This window comes from Lagenorhynchus albirostris, chromosome 10 (genome assembly GCF_949774975.1).
Source record: "Lagenorhynchus albirostris chromosome 10, mLagAlb1.1, whole genome shotgun sequence".
Taxonomy (NCBI): domain Eukaryota; kingdom Metazoa; phylum Chordata; class Mammalia; order Artiodactyla; family Delphinidae; genus Lagenorhynchus; species Lagenorhynchus albirostris.
In genome coordinates, this window is record NC_083104.1 from 65415598 (window position 1) to 65431649 (window position 16052).

Below are 16052 nucleotides of genomic sequence, written 5' to 3' on the forward strand. Positions count from 1 at the left end.
GCGCTGCCTCCAAGGGAGGAGACACAGAAGAGGCAGGGCCCCAGGCCGCAGAGCCATCCACTCCCTCGGGGCCGGAGAGTGGCCCTACACCAGCGAGCGAACAGAATGAGTGGCTGGGTGGGGGCAGGTGGGTGATATCTAAGCTGCAAAAACTGTGCTGTCCTTGTGAGGTCACTGCCTGGACCTGGTGCCCTGGCTGCCTTCCTGTGCCCAGAAGGGAAGGGGCTGTTGCCCCCTAGCCACGTTCCCTCTCCTCCTCTCCCTCCTGTGGATTCTCCCATCATCCATCTTGTCTTCCTCTTAAGGCCAGTCGAAGATGGTCCCTTGCAGTTTCCCAAGTTAGGTTAGTGATGTGAAATGCTCCTGCCCCTGTCCCTGCCTCCTTCCCTGTCCCCACCCGTACAGAAGAAGGCAATTGCTGGTTTTCTTCCCCAATTCTTCTCCAAGTAGGTTTTGTTTACTCCTCAAATCCCTGAGCCAGAAGTGGGGGTGCCTGCACTCCCACACCCTGAGTGTCCACCTTCCCCTGCTGCGTTTGTAGTCTCTTGTGCTGTGCCTAGTGGCACCTGGGCTGGGGAGGACACTGCCCCTGTCTAGGTTTTTATAAATGTCCTACTCAAGTTCAAACCTCCAAAAAAGAAAAAACAAAAACAAAAACTCCCCAGTGATTCCAGTATAGCCAAGTGTGCAGGCCTAGAGGAGGAAGAGAGAGGGTGTGGAGTGTCAAATGATTCCCACCTTCTGGCTTTGATAGGTGGGTAGTTGGGCATTTGGGTCACTAAAGTAGAGATTACCAGAGGAAGAGAAGGGCGGGCTTAGGGCCAGATGGTGGCTTCTGTTTGGATAGGTTGAGTTTGAGCTGCCTGTGGAACATCCAAGGTAAGGTCCCACAGGTGCTTGAATTTTCCTAAAGCAGGTCTTTTCTGCTGTTAATCTTCCAGGCCTGCAGCACCACAGGACCGGGTCTAGTTACACACACTCCCTACGCCAGGGCATTTGAAGTGCTCACGCCTGGATAAAACCCACCTTCCCAGCCCGCCCTTCAAATCCTCTCTCCTTCAGCGCCCCACGCCTCAGCCAACAGGGGCCCTCACCACTCCTCACTGTGCTGCCTCAGTGTCTTTTCTCAGGCCGTATTCTTGAGAGGTGTTCCCTGCCGGGCGGACTCTCTCCCACAGCACCCGTAGCCTTACCCTCTCCGACTGCAGCATCTGTGGACAGTATTTTACTTGCTGAGGGTTGGAACTGCCCCCTCCTGGGTGATGTAGACATGGGGGTCACCACCCAGTAACCCAGATTCCAGGACAGAGTGCATCGCCCCTTGCCTGACGGCTCTGCATTGAGCGTCTGGTTGCAGGTCTGCTGTCAGCTGTGAGCCTAGCGTGCCTTTTTCCCACACCCAAACACAGGAAGGGTAGGTTCAACTCCCTTGGAGAAAGGTGGCTTAGGAGAGCGATGATTCTTGGGCCTGGGTGCTGGTGGGACAGGATGGGGGTTGGGAGGTCTGATGCATATCAGGATCTCCAAGAGGACTGGAAAGTTTGAAAAAGCCCCTCAAGTCATTCTCATGTGGCTCCTGTAGGTTCAGGAGGCTCAAAGAGCAGGATGCGGGGAAAGGTGGCACAGGGGTGTATCACCCCGTCTGGCTACCGGAAGCTGCTCTGAACCCCACAAACCTGCCACAAGAGCCAGGTGGGCAAAGGGTGGAGGGGCAGTGACCTGTGATGGCAGGATTAGAGGTTCGCACTGCAGGGATGAGTCGCTCCTGCTCTGCGAGGGCAGGAGAGGTAGAAGTGCCCCTCCAGTCCCCCCAGATGGCGGCCCTCGATCCTGCCCCACTCCATCACCCTCTCGTCCTCTACCCTGCCTCCCCAACCTCTCCCTGTCTTCTCCTTTGCCCAGGCTGACAGGAACTGCCCTGTAGAGGTCCATCTGTGTTCAGACCCAGAAGATGCCAGAGCTATGACCGGGCCTGCAGGTGTGGTGCCGAGGGGAAATCAGCCATGGAGCAGCCACCGGAGGAAGCCCCTGAGGTCCGGGAAGAGGAGGAGAAAAAGGAAGTGGCAAGGGCAGAAGGAGCCCCAGAACTCAATGGGGGACCAGGGCACTCACTTCCTTCCAGCAGCTATACAGGTAAGGGGGAGCAGGCAGGGGACATGGGGCAAAGGGGGCACAGATGGGGTTTGGGGGACAGGGAGCCTGGCCCTCTGCTAACAGCGTCATCATGGGGTGCAGGGCAGCAGGGTGGTTAAGGACTGGAGCCAGACAGCCCAGGGTCACACCCCTGCTCTGTTGCTCATCAACTGCAGGATCTTGGGCAAGTTGCACCCCTTCTTCCTGTAAAACAGACAGGGATTATAGGGGACGTGCACACAGGCTTTTGTGAGAATGGAATGAGTTAGCCTGTGTAATGCACGTTGTCATCATTATTACTCCACCTCTCCTACCACAAGGGATCTGGGACAAATGTGCATCAGCAACATGCCAGAAAGATCATCTGTACCTGTGATTGTTAGGATCAGTCAGAACACACAACTCAATCTGGTACTAATTACACATTATCAGGGTGCATTGTAATTAGGCAGATGCTAAGCACTTAGTGACAATGACGGGAATTAGTAATACTTTCGTGTAGCCAGACAGATTTTAGCTTCTCCTGTCTAACTTGTTGGTTCCCCTTTATCTACTGCCAGCAGCAGTGTAGACGTTTTCCTCTGGTACTTTGTACTGTGGTGTCCTCATCTTCATCGTCATCATCATCATGCTATGTCCACCTTCAAGGGCACCCAGACGCTGCACCCCCCCCTCAGCCCCTGGCTCTCGCTGCTGCTGCTGCCGCCCCTTCCCTGCTTCCTCCACCCGAGTACCAGCACATTCAGCTGGTCCTTTCTCCCTTCCCTCAGAGGGTACTCAGCGTCATTAGAGGATGTGCTGCTGGGAGGGGCATCCTGATTTTGCTGCTGGCTTCAGCTGAAGGGGATCCTGACCACAAGTGGTGATTCAGAGCAGACGAGCAGGCCTGCCCCACAAAGATGCGCTCTGGCTCCCTGTGTCTGCATGGGGAGAAGGAGGCAGGTGGTGTCAGGAGTTAAGTCAGGGTGGGGGCTCTTGGGGTGGGACAGGCTCCTGCTTGAGCCTGCACCTAAGAGAGGCCTGAATCCTTGGGCCTTGCTTGCTGCTGTGAACCTACAAAGCAAAGTCCCAGGATTTTGCAGAGGTTCTTCCTCTTCGGGGCACACGGTGGGGTAGGGTGAGGGGAGAGCCATCATCCAGTGCCTCTGATCCCACCAGACACCCTGGAACAACCAAAGTAGGCCCAGTGTGATTTCAGGGCTTGCGAGAAGGTATCCCCTATCCCCCGGGGTAGCCTACTCCCTGTTGGTTGGCTGATGGCTTTGCAGACCCAGCCTTTCTCAGGAGAGAGGAATGAATGGCTGACCTGCACACAGGACCTGCACACACTGTCCTGAACTTGAGACAAGCGGGGAGGCTTAGGAGGCAGAGAGGAGACACTGGGAGCTAAGAATGAGCAAGAGTTGTCACTGAGGACACCAAGGGAGAGTGGAAGAGGAAGAGAGGGCCCTGGGGTTGGTGGCCTCACTGCCTACCCTAGCCCACACTGCCCCCATGGCTGGCCCAGGCACGTAGAAGTACCTGCAGTGTGGTGTCCTGTCCTGGGGTTTCCTACGCACGCTGTGGGGACCATATCCCCAAATGATAGGCTGTTTGCATGCAGACCAGAGCGTGCTAGCTTGTGCGAAGCGGGCGAGGCGGGCATGGTGATGGCGTCTCGGGGAGCTGTACTGGTGGGGTTTAGAGCACGTGGGGAGACGTCTGGGGCAGAATTTACCCAGCCAGTCTCACAGTGCTGTGTATGATGTTGTGTTTAATAGATTCCGTTTATCAATAAATGGATGAATTGGCGGTAGAAAGACTTACTTGTTCAGTAATTGAAATGGAGGGGGCTGTTTAACCTAATCATTAGGTGAAAGCCATAGTATATAAAATTCTACAAGACAAGCCCCCCACCAGAAAAACAGAAGCAGGTAATTCACGGTAGGACAAATACAAATGGCCAGAAAACATGAAACATTTTTCAGTCTACTCAATAGTCAGAGAAGGAATCTTCAGATGAGATGTTGTTTAGCCTGTCAGATTGGCAGCGAGGCCTGGGTTGGCCAGAGGGTGAGGACGTGGCCCTCCAGTAGTCCCTGAGGGTGGAAGGGGCAGCTGGGCAGTGCAGGCCATTACTACTTAGCGTGCATTCCTTTGACCCTACAGTTCCTCTTTTAGGAATGTATCCAGTGTAAATACTCGCTCAGCGTGCACAGAGATTTCCACACTTATCTATAGGAGCACTGCTCATAATAGCAGAAAATTAGAAAGTGTCCATGTGTGGGGAATTGGTTATATAAACTGTGGTAGAGCCATACGGTGGGATGCTCTGCAGTCATTAGGTCTGTGTATGCTGACAGGGAAGTAAGTTCCTGACAACTTGGGGATCCCATTGTTTAAAAATCCTTATAGGGCTTCCCTGGTGGCACAGTGGTTGAGAGTCTGCCTGCTAATGCAGGGGACACGGGTTTGAGCCCTGGTCTGGGAGGGTCCCACATGCCACGGAGCAGCCGGGCCTGTGAGCCACAACTATTGAGCCTGCGCATCTGGAGCCTGTGCTCCGCAACAAGAGAGGCCGCGATAGTGAGAGGCCCGCGCACTGCGATGAAGAGTGGCCCCCGCTCACCGCAACTAGAGAAAGCCCTTGCGCAGAAACGAAAACCCAACACAGCCAAAATAAATTAATTAATTAATAAACTCCTACCCCCAACATCTTCTTAAAAAAAAAAAAATCCTTATATATCTTAGAAGGCACTGGACGAGGACACTCAAATAGCTAGTGAGGCTACTCTGAGGAGTAGGATTGTGGGTGGAGGGGATCTGTCAGATGCTACCTGTGTGCCCTTATGTGTTTTTCTCACCAAGCCTGCAGTATTCTCATAACTTAAAAAGCAAATGCGTTACTTTCTTTAAAAGGGTAAAATTAGTTGTTGTTGTTTTCTTAAAAAAAAAAAAAAAAGCCAGCAGGTGAGGGGCCCTGGAGATAGAGCTTCTTGTGTTGGGGATCACACAACCCAGAGCTAGAATCCCATGTCTGCCCCTGTGGGCTGTGGTCCTTGCCAGTGCCCTTACCTCTCCAATCTCAGGCTCTTTGCCTTTTAAGGCTGCATCCTGGGACTTCCCTGGTGGTCTAGTCTTTAGGATTCCAGGCTTTCACTGGGGTGGCCCAGGTTCAATCCCTGGTCGGGGAAGATCCCGCAAGCTGCGTGGTGTGGCCCAAAAAAAAAGCTGCATCCTGCCCATCTCAAGGGCCGGCTGGGTGAGGAGTCAGTGGTGGCATATGACATGCCACAGGCGCTAGTCAGCACGTGCTGGCTCCCTGCCCCACCCTGTGAGTCTATGACTTTGGCCTCTGGAGCCCCCTCAGGGACCCATGAGGATGAGGCACAGTCTCAAGCCCTGGAACAGCAGGAAGGCTGCAGAGTTTGCTTTCCTTCTGACCCTCCAGAGGTTCTGCGCTGACCCTGTGCATCTCTGTACCAAGCTCAGCACCTGCCAAGCCCCTCCCCCCACCCAGGAGGCGGGCAGGACAGGCCTCATCATTAGCGCTCAGCAAAGAGGAAGCTCGCGTGCCCGGGTCCCCCGGCTGGGCAGGGGCAGCTGAGCCAGCGTTCACCTCCCACTCCCACCCTCTTCCTCTCTTGCTTCAGTGATGAAGGTCCCAGTCACACCCAAGAAAGAAGTCAGGGGTCTCAGCGCAGGGCTGAGGAAGATAAAGTGTCCTTCCTCTTGGCCTTGGTGCCTCCTCTCAGTCAGCAAGTGCTTGGTGGGTGTCCAGCAGGGGTCGGCCATCCAGTGAAGGGCAAGACTGAGTGCCTGCCCTGAGGAGCCCACAGTCCAGGCCAACAGAAGTAAGGAGGCTGCTTGGTAACCCAGCCCCAGAGTCCTACAGAATTGGCCCTGACTTCAGAAGCTGTTTGCCTTTGGGGCTCTGCCAGCAAAGTAAATAGACAGGGCTGTTCCCTCTGGGCCACCCTCACAGCTATGACAACAACCTATCTCCAGTGATGGAGACTAGATATACAGGAGAGCTCTCGACCACACTAATGACGTGAATAAGGTCAATAGCGTGTGTTTGCTGAACCTGTAATCAGAGATGGTGCAACTGATACTTCACTCTCTGCATGACAGGGGTAGTGCTTATGCTGAGTCCAAACATTTGAATAATGGCATAGTGTTATCCTTGGCAGTGACGCGTCTCATCGTTTATCATAATCACAAACTGTTGATTAGTAGTAATGAACACACGTACACACATATACGGAAAGTCACAGAGTGCAGTGGGTAAGAGCTCAGCCCCAGGGGTTGGATGGTTCTGGGTGATAGTTCTCATGCTGCCACTGTGTTAGTCAGGGTTCTCTAGAGAAACAGAAACAAGAGGAGGTGCGTGTGTGTGTGTTTTTGTGTGTGTGTGTGTGTGTGCGCGCAGAGAGAGAGGTTTATTTTAAGGAATTGGCTCATGTAATTGTGAGGGTTGGCAACTCGAAATTCTGCAGGCAGGCCAGCAGGCTGGAGACCTGGGGTTGTTGATAATGTAGCTCAAGTCTGAGGCAGCCTGGAGGCAGAATTCCTTCTTCCTTGGGGAGGCCTTGGTCCTATTTTCTTCAGGCCTTCAACTGACTGGCTGGGGCCTGCTCACATTGTGGAGACTCATGATTTAAATGTCAATCACACCTAAAAAATCCCTTCACAGTAACAGGTAGACTAGTGTTTGACCAAAAGCTGGATTCCATGGGTACTTGGCCTGGCCAAGCTGACATAAAATTAGCCATCAGAGCCACTGTCAGTGTGTCACTTAGCCTTCTGAGCCTGTTTCCTCACCTATGAAACAGGCGTTAAGACCTGCCTGAAGGGTTGTTTTGTGGGTCACGTGAGGCTAATGGTGTAAAGTGTCCAGTAGAGGGCCTGGAACACAGTAGGTGTGCACTAAAAAAGAGGTGTTATTGCTTCAAACACACAGCCCTTGCAGGGACTCAGATTTAGGGTCAAATCCCAGTCCCACCATGTATTGGACAGGTACTCTTGGACAGATTCCGCAACTTCCCGAGCCTCAGTTTCCTCACCTTTAAATGGTGGCAGTTACTGTCTTCCAAGATGATTTGAAATGATACTAATGAGCATAAAGACACTAACACGTTCGGCACTTAGTAGGGGCCTGATAAACGCTGGTTCTTCCCCTTCCCTCCCAGGACTGGTAGAGGCAGGCCCTCAGGAGGGGTTTGGGAGGCCAGGCAGGCAGGGTGTGGCTGGGGCAGAAGTTCAGAGGTGGGACTCAGGGCCCAGATGATGGCCATCAGGTGAGCAAGGGCGTCTCCTGAGAGCAGAGCAGGAGGCCAGGTGAGAGGACTGCCCTGGGCTGGCCCAGGAGAGTGGCTTTGCAGGCAGACAGCCCTCAGAGGGCGAGCCCAGGGTGTCTTCCATCCAGCATGCCTGGGGGTCCCTGAGGCAGAGGATCCCTGAGGCAGGGGCTCCCAGTGGGAGGGAGGGCCTCTTGGAAGCCCAGTCTCCTGCTAAGAGGTCATGGGGTGGGGGGACCTTCATAAGCTGGTCCCTTGAATGGGGAGCATTCTGCCATCATTACTTTTGGGTAGGATATGATGGTGATTGGAGGATAAAGTCTTAAGCCAGGTGGTCAACAAGGAAGAAAGAGAACCTTTATCTTTGGAAAACTCACCACGAAGTGATGGGATACCCCAATACACATGTACCCCACAACAAAACCTACCCCTGTAGGATACATACACTCCACGTGCCCCAGTCCCTCATCTCCCCTGCCTCTTTCTACCTCATGTGTCAGTTATTCGAGTTCTCTTATTCCCCTCAAATAGGCGGGGGTGGGGTGGGGGGCCCTTGTCCCATCACCCTTCCACCCCAGGCTTCCCGGACTACCTGTGCCCATCCACCACCTGGGGGGCAGGACACGCCCAGGGCCCCCACGCTGCCCTGGGTCTCTTTCCCCCCCCAGTCCAGTTTGCCACTCTTCCTGAGTGGGGCCCCCCTGGGACACTCACCCTGGGCCTCTCCCTACAGTCCAGAGCTCTGGCTGCCTCTGTGGTCCATGGGGCTTGGGCACTTTGGCTTCTTCCAGGGTGAGCAGGGGCGGCGGCAGGCCAGAAGTGAGAGGAGGCTAGGTCTTGTTCGGGGCTCTCCGGGCCTCATAAGCAGAGGACCCTCCTCCCCCACCTTGGGTTTCTGTGAAGCCATGGGGAAGAAGAACAAGCAGCCAGAGGAAGGAAGAGGAATGGCCCCTGCCTGTGTGGGCACATGCTTGGGAGCTGCAGAACTGCAGCTTTCTGATACTAATACGCCTGATCCTAACTTAAGCTGATATTTCCACAGCACTTCCAAGGTCCAGGAACTTTCTCTGTTAACTCCTCTGCTCCTCACGGTGACTCTGAGACACATGCTCCTGTCACCTCCATTTGCAGAGAAGGAGACAGGCCCAGAGCTGGGTTGTGAGCGTCGGACCCCCAACCTGATCTCAGGCTGTGTGGCTCCTGAGGCCATTCTCACCCCCTAGGCGGGCTGCTTCTGAGCACCTGGAAGCCAACTTGGGGGTCATCGAAGCCCTGACCTTTGAGCACAGAGAGGGGAGCAGTCACCTTCCCTGACCACCTCACGTCCAGTCCTGCACCACTCTGCCTGCCCCGCCACTGGCCTTGCCACTCGCTACCTTGTGTCCTAGTGTTCTTACCTCAGCTGGTTGAGGGCAGGGTCTGACTCCCGCTCTGCACACAGCAGGTGCTCATCAAATGTCTGTGGAATGAAAAGGTAGGGTGGCATTGCCATGTGCCGTACCAACAGCAACCAAGTGACCAGACACCTGCCAGGCCTCCAGGGCCACAAGGGGGACGAGGAAGGCACCACCAAGAGGTGGGAACACACTGGGATAATAGGTCACTGTGGACCAGACTCAGTGGAGGAGGTGGCTTTTGAGATCCAAAGGGAATGTGAGTAGAGACGTGCCGAGTCTAGCAGAGGAGGCAGACGTGCAAACCACATAAACAACACCGCTTACAAGAAGTGCCAGAAAGCAAACATGCACACAGACCACACAGATCGGGGGAGGAAGTACCGGAAACCCTCCCTGCCCGGCGTCTGCGTAGGTCTCTACAGAGCGATTTTGCATGTTATCTCGTTTTCTCCCAGCAGACGGTAATGTGAATTCCATTGCCCCCGCGATAACGCGGGCAGGAGGTGCGGGTCCAGCGCGGCCCCTCCAGCCCCCCGGCGCTGAGGCCAGGACGCCCAGGCAGCTTGAGGACCACTTAGTCTAGAGTCGCTGAGCGCCTGCCCCGCGTCCAGCAGCAGCGCCCTGGTGGACAGAGTCCCTGCCCCGAGGCCCTTATGTCCTGGTGCGGGGCGTCCAGTGCTGAGTGAACACAAAGGCTCCGGAGAAGACCAGAAGGGCTCGGCCCCACACCCACCCCACCCCACCCCACCCCACCCCACCCCACCCCACAGGCTGCCGGCTCCCCGCAGCGCATGCGCAGGAGCAGAGGGCAACCGCTCTCCCAGTCCGTGGGCTGAGGCGGGCGCGGTTACACCCCTTGGAGTGACTGAATTTGAGATCTAAGGCTCTGTGACAGGCCAGGCTGTTTCAGGAAGCAGGGACTGTGTCACCCCTACCCTCCCCAGCCTGGGGGTCTGGTGCTCTCGCTCCTTCCTGCTGGCGGGGTGGGGTGTGGCTGGAGGCTTTCCTGCTGTCACTCCTAGAACCCCAGGGGACACCGGGAGAGCTGGGAGGAAGGTGTCGGGAAGTGGAGTACGCTTTGGTCTCGGGGTAGCTCCATCGTGGGGAGTCAGGCTCTTGTGCAGTGACCATACTGTAGAGAGGGTGGAAGGCAGGCCTGGAAAACCTTAAGTGTGGGCTGACCGCCGTGGCTTGGGTCTCCCTGCGGAGCTGTCTGCTTTAGGCCACTGCTCCTCTGGTCTGGGGATTTGGCCCCTGCCCCTGAGGAGGTTGCTCAGTCGTCAGGAAGAAAGCAGAGAACAGCAGGTCGGCAGGCCAGCCTGGCAGAGGCAGGGCAGGCGGCCCGTGGGATCACACAGGGGCACTGGGCTGGGGGCAGAGACGGGCCCAGTCAGGCCCCCTTTCCCAGGGAAGGGCTCATTTCTGAGCGTCCAGGGGAGAGATTCAGGAGAGACCCCGCAGCCATTCTCACTAAGTCACCTGACGGCACAAATACCCTGAAGTCGCCTGTGGCCAACGGCTTTCCTCGCCGACACTCAACACGGGGTTCAGATGTCTGAACATTTAACAGGAAAACACTCGAGGAAGTTCAGTCCACCGCCCGGTCATAGTGACTGAGATTTCTGCTTTTTCTGCTCTAGCAAGAAGTTTCGTGGGAATGCCTTTGAGCTTCTTGAAAGATCCTTTGCAGCATCTCAGGAGTCCATGCAAGAATCAGACTTCTGGGGCGGGGGCTGAGCTCTGCAGAGGCCTGCGCTCTGTAGCCTCCACAAAACACATTTCACACAATCCCCTGTGGGCCCACACAGTGGAGTCTCTTAAGCCAGGGAGCCACTTCCTAAGGACAGTCTAAAGAGAATCTCTCTGCTTCTTCCCTGTTGCTCCCCTCCTCCCAAAACACAACCATCCCCCGCATGCCCTCTCCCCGCCAGCAGTGAGCTCAGCCCAGGCAGGTCTGACTCAGTCCAGATAGTAAGCTGCCTTTCTGGAACACTTGCTGGGTGTCGGGTCTGGGGGAAATGCTTTGGACACTTTCGTCCTCCACCCAGAGAAGCTGTCATTGACCCCACATTCTAGATGTAGACGCTGATCCTCAGAAAGTTGACTCCCAGAGGTCACATAGCCCTTAAGTGGCTGAGCCAAGACTGTGATTCCCGCCCTGCCACCTGGGCTGCCCTGCGGGCTCTGGTCACCTCCTCAGGCCCCCAGTCCTGGCAGAACACAAAGCTGCCCCTGTGTTGTATGTCTGCTGACCTCTCCCTGTGTTGTGTGTCTGCAGACCTCTCCCGGAGCTGCTCTCCACCCTCGCTGCTGGACCAGCTGCAGATGGGCTGCGATGGGACCTCGTGTGGCAGCCTCAACATGGAGTGCCGGGTGTGCGGGGACAAGGCATCAGGCTTCCACTACGGTGTTCACGCGTGCGAGGGGTGCAAGGTACAGGCAGTGGAGGGGTGGCTGCCCATCAGGGCTGTGATCACATGGTGAGTTGACCTGCCAGGAAGGCTTTCCCTGCTGCCGGGCAAGGTCCTGACCATACCCACTGTGGAATTCCTGCCTGGGAGGCAGCCAGGCCCTTGGGCCTGTTCCAGGCTTAGCTCTGGGTCCTGTTGTAGAAGAGGGGTTCCCTCGCTGGGCCTGCCCCGCTGGGTACCGTTGGTGCCGACCCAGTCACTCACCTGGGCTCTCTGGGCTGCTGGCGCCCCCTGGGGACCTGACACGAGAAGACAGGTAGGACAGGTTGAGGGTCTTGGGCTTGAGCCATCTTCCCAAGGTCAGGGTTTCCTGCGCCTCAAAGCCCGAGGGGGCTCTTTGATAAAAAAGGAAACGTTATATTTCTTTTTCTGGTTTTGCTTTTGGATTCTTCCTACTAACTGCACACCCATCAAAATTTCACATATTATTTTATTAAACGACTACCTAGAAAAGATGCAGAACCAGGTTGCATTTACGAATAAATCAAGTTAGCCACACTACAGTTTTGTGTCACCAACTAACAAAGAAGCACTTAAAATAAATATGCTATATTATTTCAGTTATTTTCAAAAGTTTTAGAGTTGTTTACTTTCTTTCTCCCTCTCTCCTCCAATAATATTTCCCCCCCATTACTTCCAAAATTCAGGAATTGTTACATCTCGATGCATAATCAAGCCCCCTGGCACAGCCCAGCAGGCAGGGTTTTACCCTTTCTCCCTTCCTCGTGGCTCTTCTCTTCCTCACCTGTCCCCTGTCCCTCAGGGCTTCTTCCGTCGAACAATCCGCATGAAGCTGGAATACGAGAAGTGTGAGCGGATCTGCAAGATCCAGAAGAAGAACCGCAACAAGTGCCAGTACTGCCGCTTCCAGAAGTGCCTGGCACTGGGCATGTCGCACAACGGTGAGCCAACCTGAAACCAGGTTTCCGAGAGCCCAGGAACAGAAAGGGGGTGCCCTCAGAGCAGCGCCCAGCACACAGTCAGTACGCGGGTCAGCTTTGCCCTTGCTGAGGCCTGCCTTCCCAGACTGCCCAGGACCCGCCATGCTTCCCAGGCCGGGGGCAGTTGCCACCTGTCTGCACCTGAGCCTTACCCTCTCTGGCCCAGAAGGGACCTGGGAATTGACCCTAACTCCAGTAGTGTTGGAAACACCACTCCCAGAACCTTGAGCCTCTCTTGGATGACCTGACAGGGTGTGAAAAGCCACTGCCAAGACCCAGGATCCCCTCAGGTTTTCTTGGTTGTTGAGGGCAGGCAGGAGCCAGTGAGTGACCACGTGTGTCAGCTGCCAGGAGCGAGGCTGGAGTTTGCTGGAGGCCGGCACTCCCGGGAGACAGAGCCTGCTGGGCTCTGTGAACAAGACAGACAGAAGCCCTGCCCCTCCGGAGCTTATACTCTGGAGGGGTTCCCCAACATTCCAACTTGCTGGCTCTAGAGCTTCTTAGGGCCTTGTGCTCAAAAAGTGTGTCTCCGTCTTTGGCTTGTGTACCTTAGAGGTGCTGGCCCCTGCCCAGGCTCCTCCATGACTGTCCCCCTTCCCCATGCAGCCATCCGCTTTGGCCGGATGCCAGAGGCTGAGAAGAGGAAACTGGTGGCAGGGCTGACGGCAAACGAGGGGAGTCAACACAACCCCCAGGTGGCTGACCTGAGGGCCTTCTCCAAGCACATCTACAGTGCCTACCTGAAAAACTTCAACATGACCAAAAAGAAGGCCCGTGGCATCCTCACCGGCAAGGCCAGCCACACGGCGGTGAGTGTCACTGCTCAGCCTGGCAGCACCCCGGGCTCTGGGCCCTGCTGCCACCTGCCTGACTCCTGGGAGAACCAGGCCTCCTCCCTCCCCTCACTTCGTGGTACAGGCAAGGGGTACGGGGCACACATGGGCGGGGGTCCCCCGAGGCCTGGCCTCTAACGGGGCCTGGTTTTCAGCCCTTTGTGATCCACGACATCGAGACATTGTGGCAGGCAGAGAAGGGCCTGGTGTGGAAGCAGCTGGTGAACGGTCTGCCCCCCTACAAGGAGATCAGCGTGCACGTCTTCTACCGCTGCCAGTGCACCACGGTGGAGACCGTGCGTGAGCTCACCGAGTTCGCCAAGAGCATCCCCAGCTTCAGCGACCTCTTCCTCAACGACCAGGTGACCCTTCTCAAGTATGGTGTGCACGAGGCCATCTTTGCCATGCTGGCCTCCATCGTCAATAAGGACGGGCTTCTGGTGGCCAACGGCACTGGTTTTGTCACCCGTGAGTTCCTGCGCAGCCTCCGAAAGCCCTTCAGTGACATCATCGAGCCCAAGTTCGAGTTTGCTGTCAAGTTCAATGCCCTGGAACTTGATGACAGTGACCTGGCTCTCTTCATCGCGGCTATCATTCTGTGCGGAGGTAAGTGAGGGAGAGGCAGTGGGTCAGCCCCGCACAGCCAGCCCTCCTGGGGGCTGGGCCCTCACTGCAGGGGCCGAGCCTAAGCTCTGACAGCAGGAGGAAGGGTCCATGTGATGATGGCAGTGGAACATGTAAGGCACTAACTGTGTGTGCAGGACCAGCTCCATCTAGTATAGATGGAGATGAGATAGAAAAAAGACTGAAAGGAAATGTACCAACATGTTGATGGGGGTTATTTCTGATAGTGGAGAAATTTTCTGTGTTTTACCTGCATTTTTCAAATTCCAGCACAATAAATATAGCAAGACTCACGCTGACAGTGGCATAGAGCTTGCTTCATGCCAGGCACTGTTCCAGTTCCTTTTCCTAGATTATAACTCTTTAATCCTCATAATGACTCTATGCCAGAGGCACTTCTGTTATCCCCATTTTGCAGATGAGGAAACTGAGGTCCAGAGAGGCTGAGTGACCTGCCCGTAGCCTCATTGCTAGTCTGTGGTAGAGAAGAGGTTTGAGTCCAGGCAGGGAGGCCCACTTTTCCCAGGGCCAAGTTGCCCACACCGGTGGGGTTAGGGGAGCTGCCCTGCCCTCCTGAGACCCCCTGTGTGCCTGCTGCCTCCCACACCCCTGCCCTCTGTCCCCACAGATCGGCCAGGCCTCATGAACGTGTCACAGGTGGAGGCCATCCAGGACACCATCCTGCGCGCCCTCGAGTTCCACCTGCAGGCCAACCACCCTGACGCCCAGTACCTCTTCCCCAAACTGCTGCAGAAGATGGCTGACCTGCGGCAGCTGGTCACCGAGCACGCCCAGATGATGCAGCGGATCAAGAAGACGGAGACCGAGACCTCGCTGCACCCCCTGCTCCAGGAGATCTACAAGGACATGTACTGAGGGCTTCTCTGTCGACCAGCCGCTGAGCACTGGGCCTGGTGGCCGAGGGGGAATCACACACAGTCGGCCCGCCTCCCTCTCCTTTCCCCGGCTCCCTCCCTTCTCAGCTCCTCTGTCTTCTCTCATTTCTTTGTTCTTTTTCTTCCTTCCTCTCTCACCCTCCCTTTCTCTTTCCCCATCTCCGTGTCTGTCCCTCTTCCTCTTCCTGTGAGGCAGTTTGTGTTATTTCACCAGCAGCACAGAACAGCACCTCTGCTTCCCCACCACCACCACCACCACCCCCCGCCCCGCACCCCGCAGCAGGAGGGGCCGGGCCTGCCCTCTGCACCAACAGTCCCCTTCTCCCGTCTTCAGTCTTCACAGCAAAGGGCTCGAGCCATCCAAAGAAACACTAAGCTCTCTGGGCCTGGCTTCCCAGGGAAGGTAAGCAGGGCCAGGGCTGAGTGCAGAGCGGCCCCTGGTCACCGGGTCCCTGGCGGAGGATGCCTCCCCCAGCAGGCGGCCCGGCCGGGGCTTTAGCTTGGCTCCCAGCAGGCAGCGCACACCTCAGCCCCGCTGAGCCGCCGCCCTTCCCTTCTTTTCACCGGTCTCGCAGGCCAGTGTCACTGATGGCCCCCGCGCTGGCCGCTGGGGGACACGCGCCCAGCCTGGATAGAGGTGGGGGTCCCTACACTCCCACTGACGAGGAGCGAGCTTAAAGAGAGGCGGAGGGAGGTAGGGGAGATGGCGAGCCGGAGACTTGCTTCTGAGCCCAGGCCTGGGGCGGGTCCCCCATCAGCACCCCACTCTGTCTGCCTCTCTGCAGCAGCCACCGGCTCCTGCCTACAGGTGTCGGCACCGCGCTCCGCCAGGCAGCGCCAGGGCCTGGCCTCACAAGCGCCCCTCCTTTCTCTGGCCTCCCGGAGACACTGGCAGTGGCTCCAGCCCAGCTGAAGCTCACTCCCCACACACACTCCCTCCAGCCCACACACCACAAGCACTGAAATCACTTTACCTGCAGGTTCCACACCTCTCACCCTCCCCTCCCTGAGGCAGGCGAGTGCCCAGAGGGGCCTGCAGGTGGACGGGCAGAGCTGTGCCCCTGTTCCCGAGGCTAGGCCAGATCCCTTGGTGGGCACGGGGTCCTGTGGACCCAGCCCAGCACCTGCTTACAGGGGAGGTACTGGGGATAAACTGATCCTTCTCGTTTGTGACACCCTCTGTCCCAACAACTCTGCTGCCCTCCCCTTTTCCTTGTATTTGGCCCAGCTGGTCACCTGGAACTCTCCCTGTACTGCCTCTGGTGACCAAGGACCTTGCTAGGCCCAGTCCCACTCGTGGCCCCGCCCCTCCCCCTCATCCCCATTGATAAGCACTCACCCCAGAGGAGGGGCAGAAGCACAGCTTGGAGCGCTGCCGTCAGAGCAGAGGACAGAGAGCCTACCCAGGCTGCTTCTCCAGGGAGGAAACAGGTCTGGAGGGGTGAGGGGCTGGCTGGTGTCTCTGAGAAAGGTGGCAG

At 56.4% G+C, this 16052-nt stretch overlaps 1 protein-coding gene across 4 annotated transcripts in view; it reads left to right on the forward strand.

Moving 5' to 3' along the window:
* PPARD (peroxisome proliferator activated receptor delta) overlaps positions 1-14819 on the forward strand; it is a 75407-nt gene extending 60588 nt beyond the window's left edge. For all 4 annotated transcript variants that reach the window (XM_060162651.1, XM_060162652.1, XM_060162653.1 and 1 more), the window contains 6 exons: positions 1903-2133; positions 11088-11242; positions 12044-12182; positions 12828-13030; positions 13210-13660; positions 14307-14819. In XM_060162651.1, the coding sequence (XP_060018634.1) occupies positions 2004-2133; positions 11088-11242; positions 12044-12182; positions 12828-13030; positions 13210-13660; positions 14307-14554 (1326 nt within the window). In that variant the 5' untranslated portion in view covers positions 1903-2003 and the 3' untranslated portion in view covers positions 14555-14819. The remainder of the gene's footprint in view (positions 1-1902; positions 2134-11087; positions 11243-12043; positions 12183-12827; positions 13031-13209; positions 13661-14306) is intronic.
* Positions 14820-16052: the final 1233 nt, after the last annotated feature.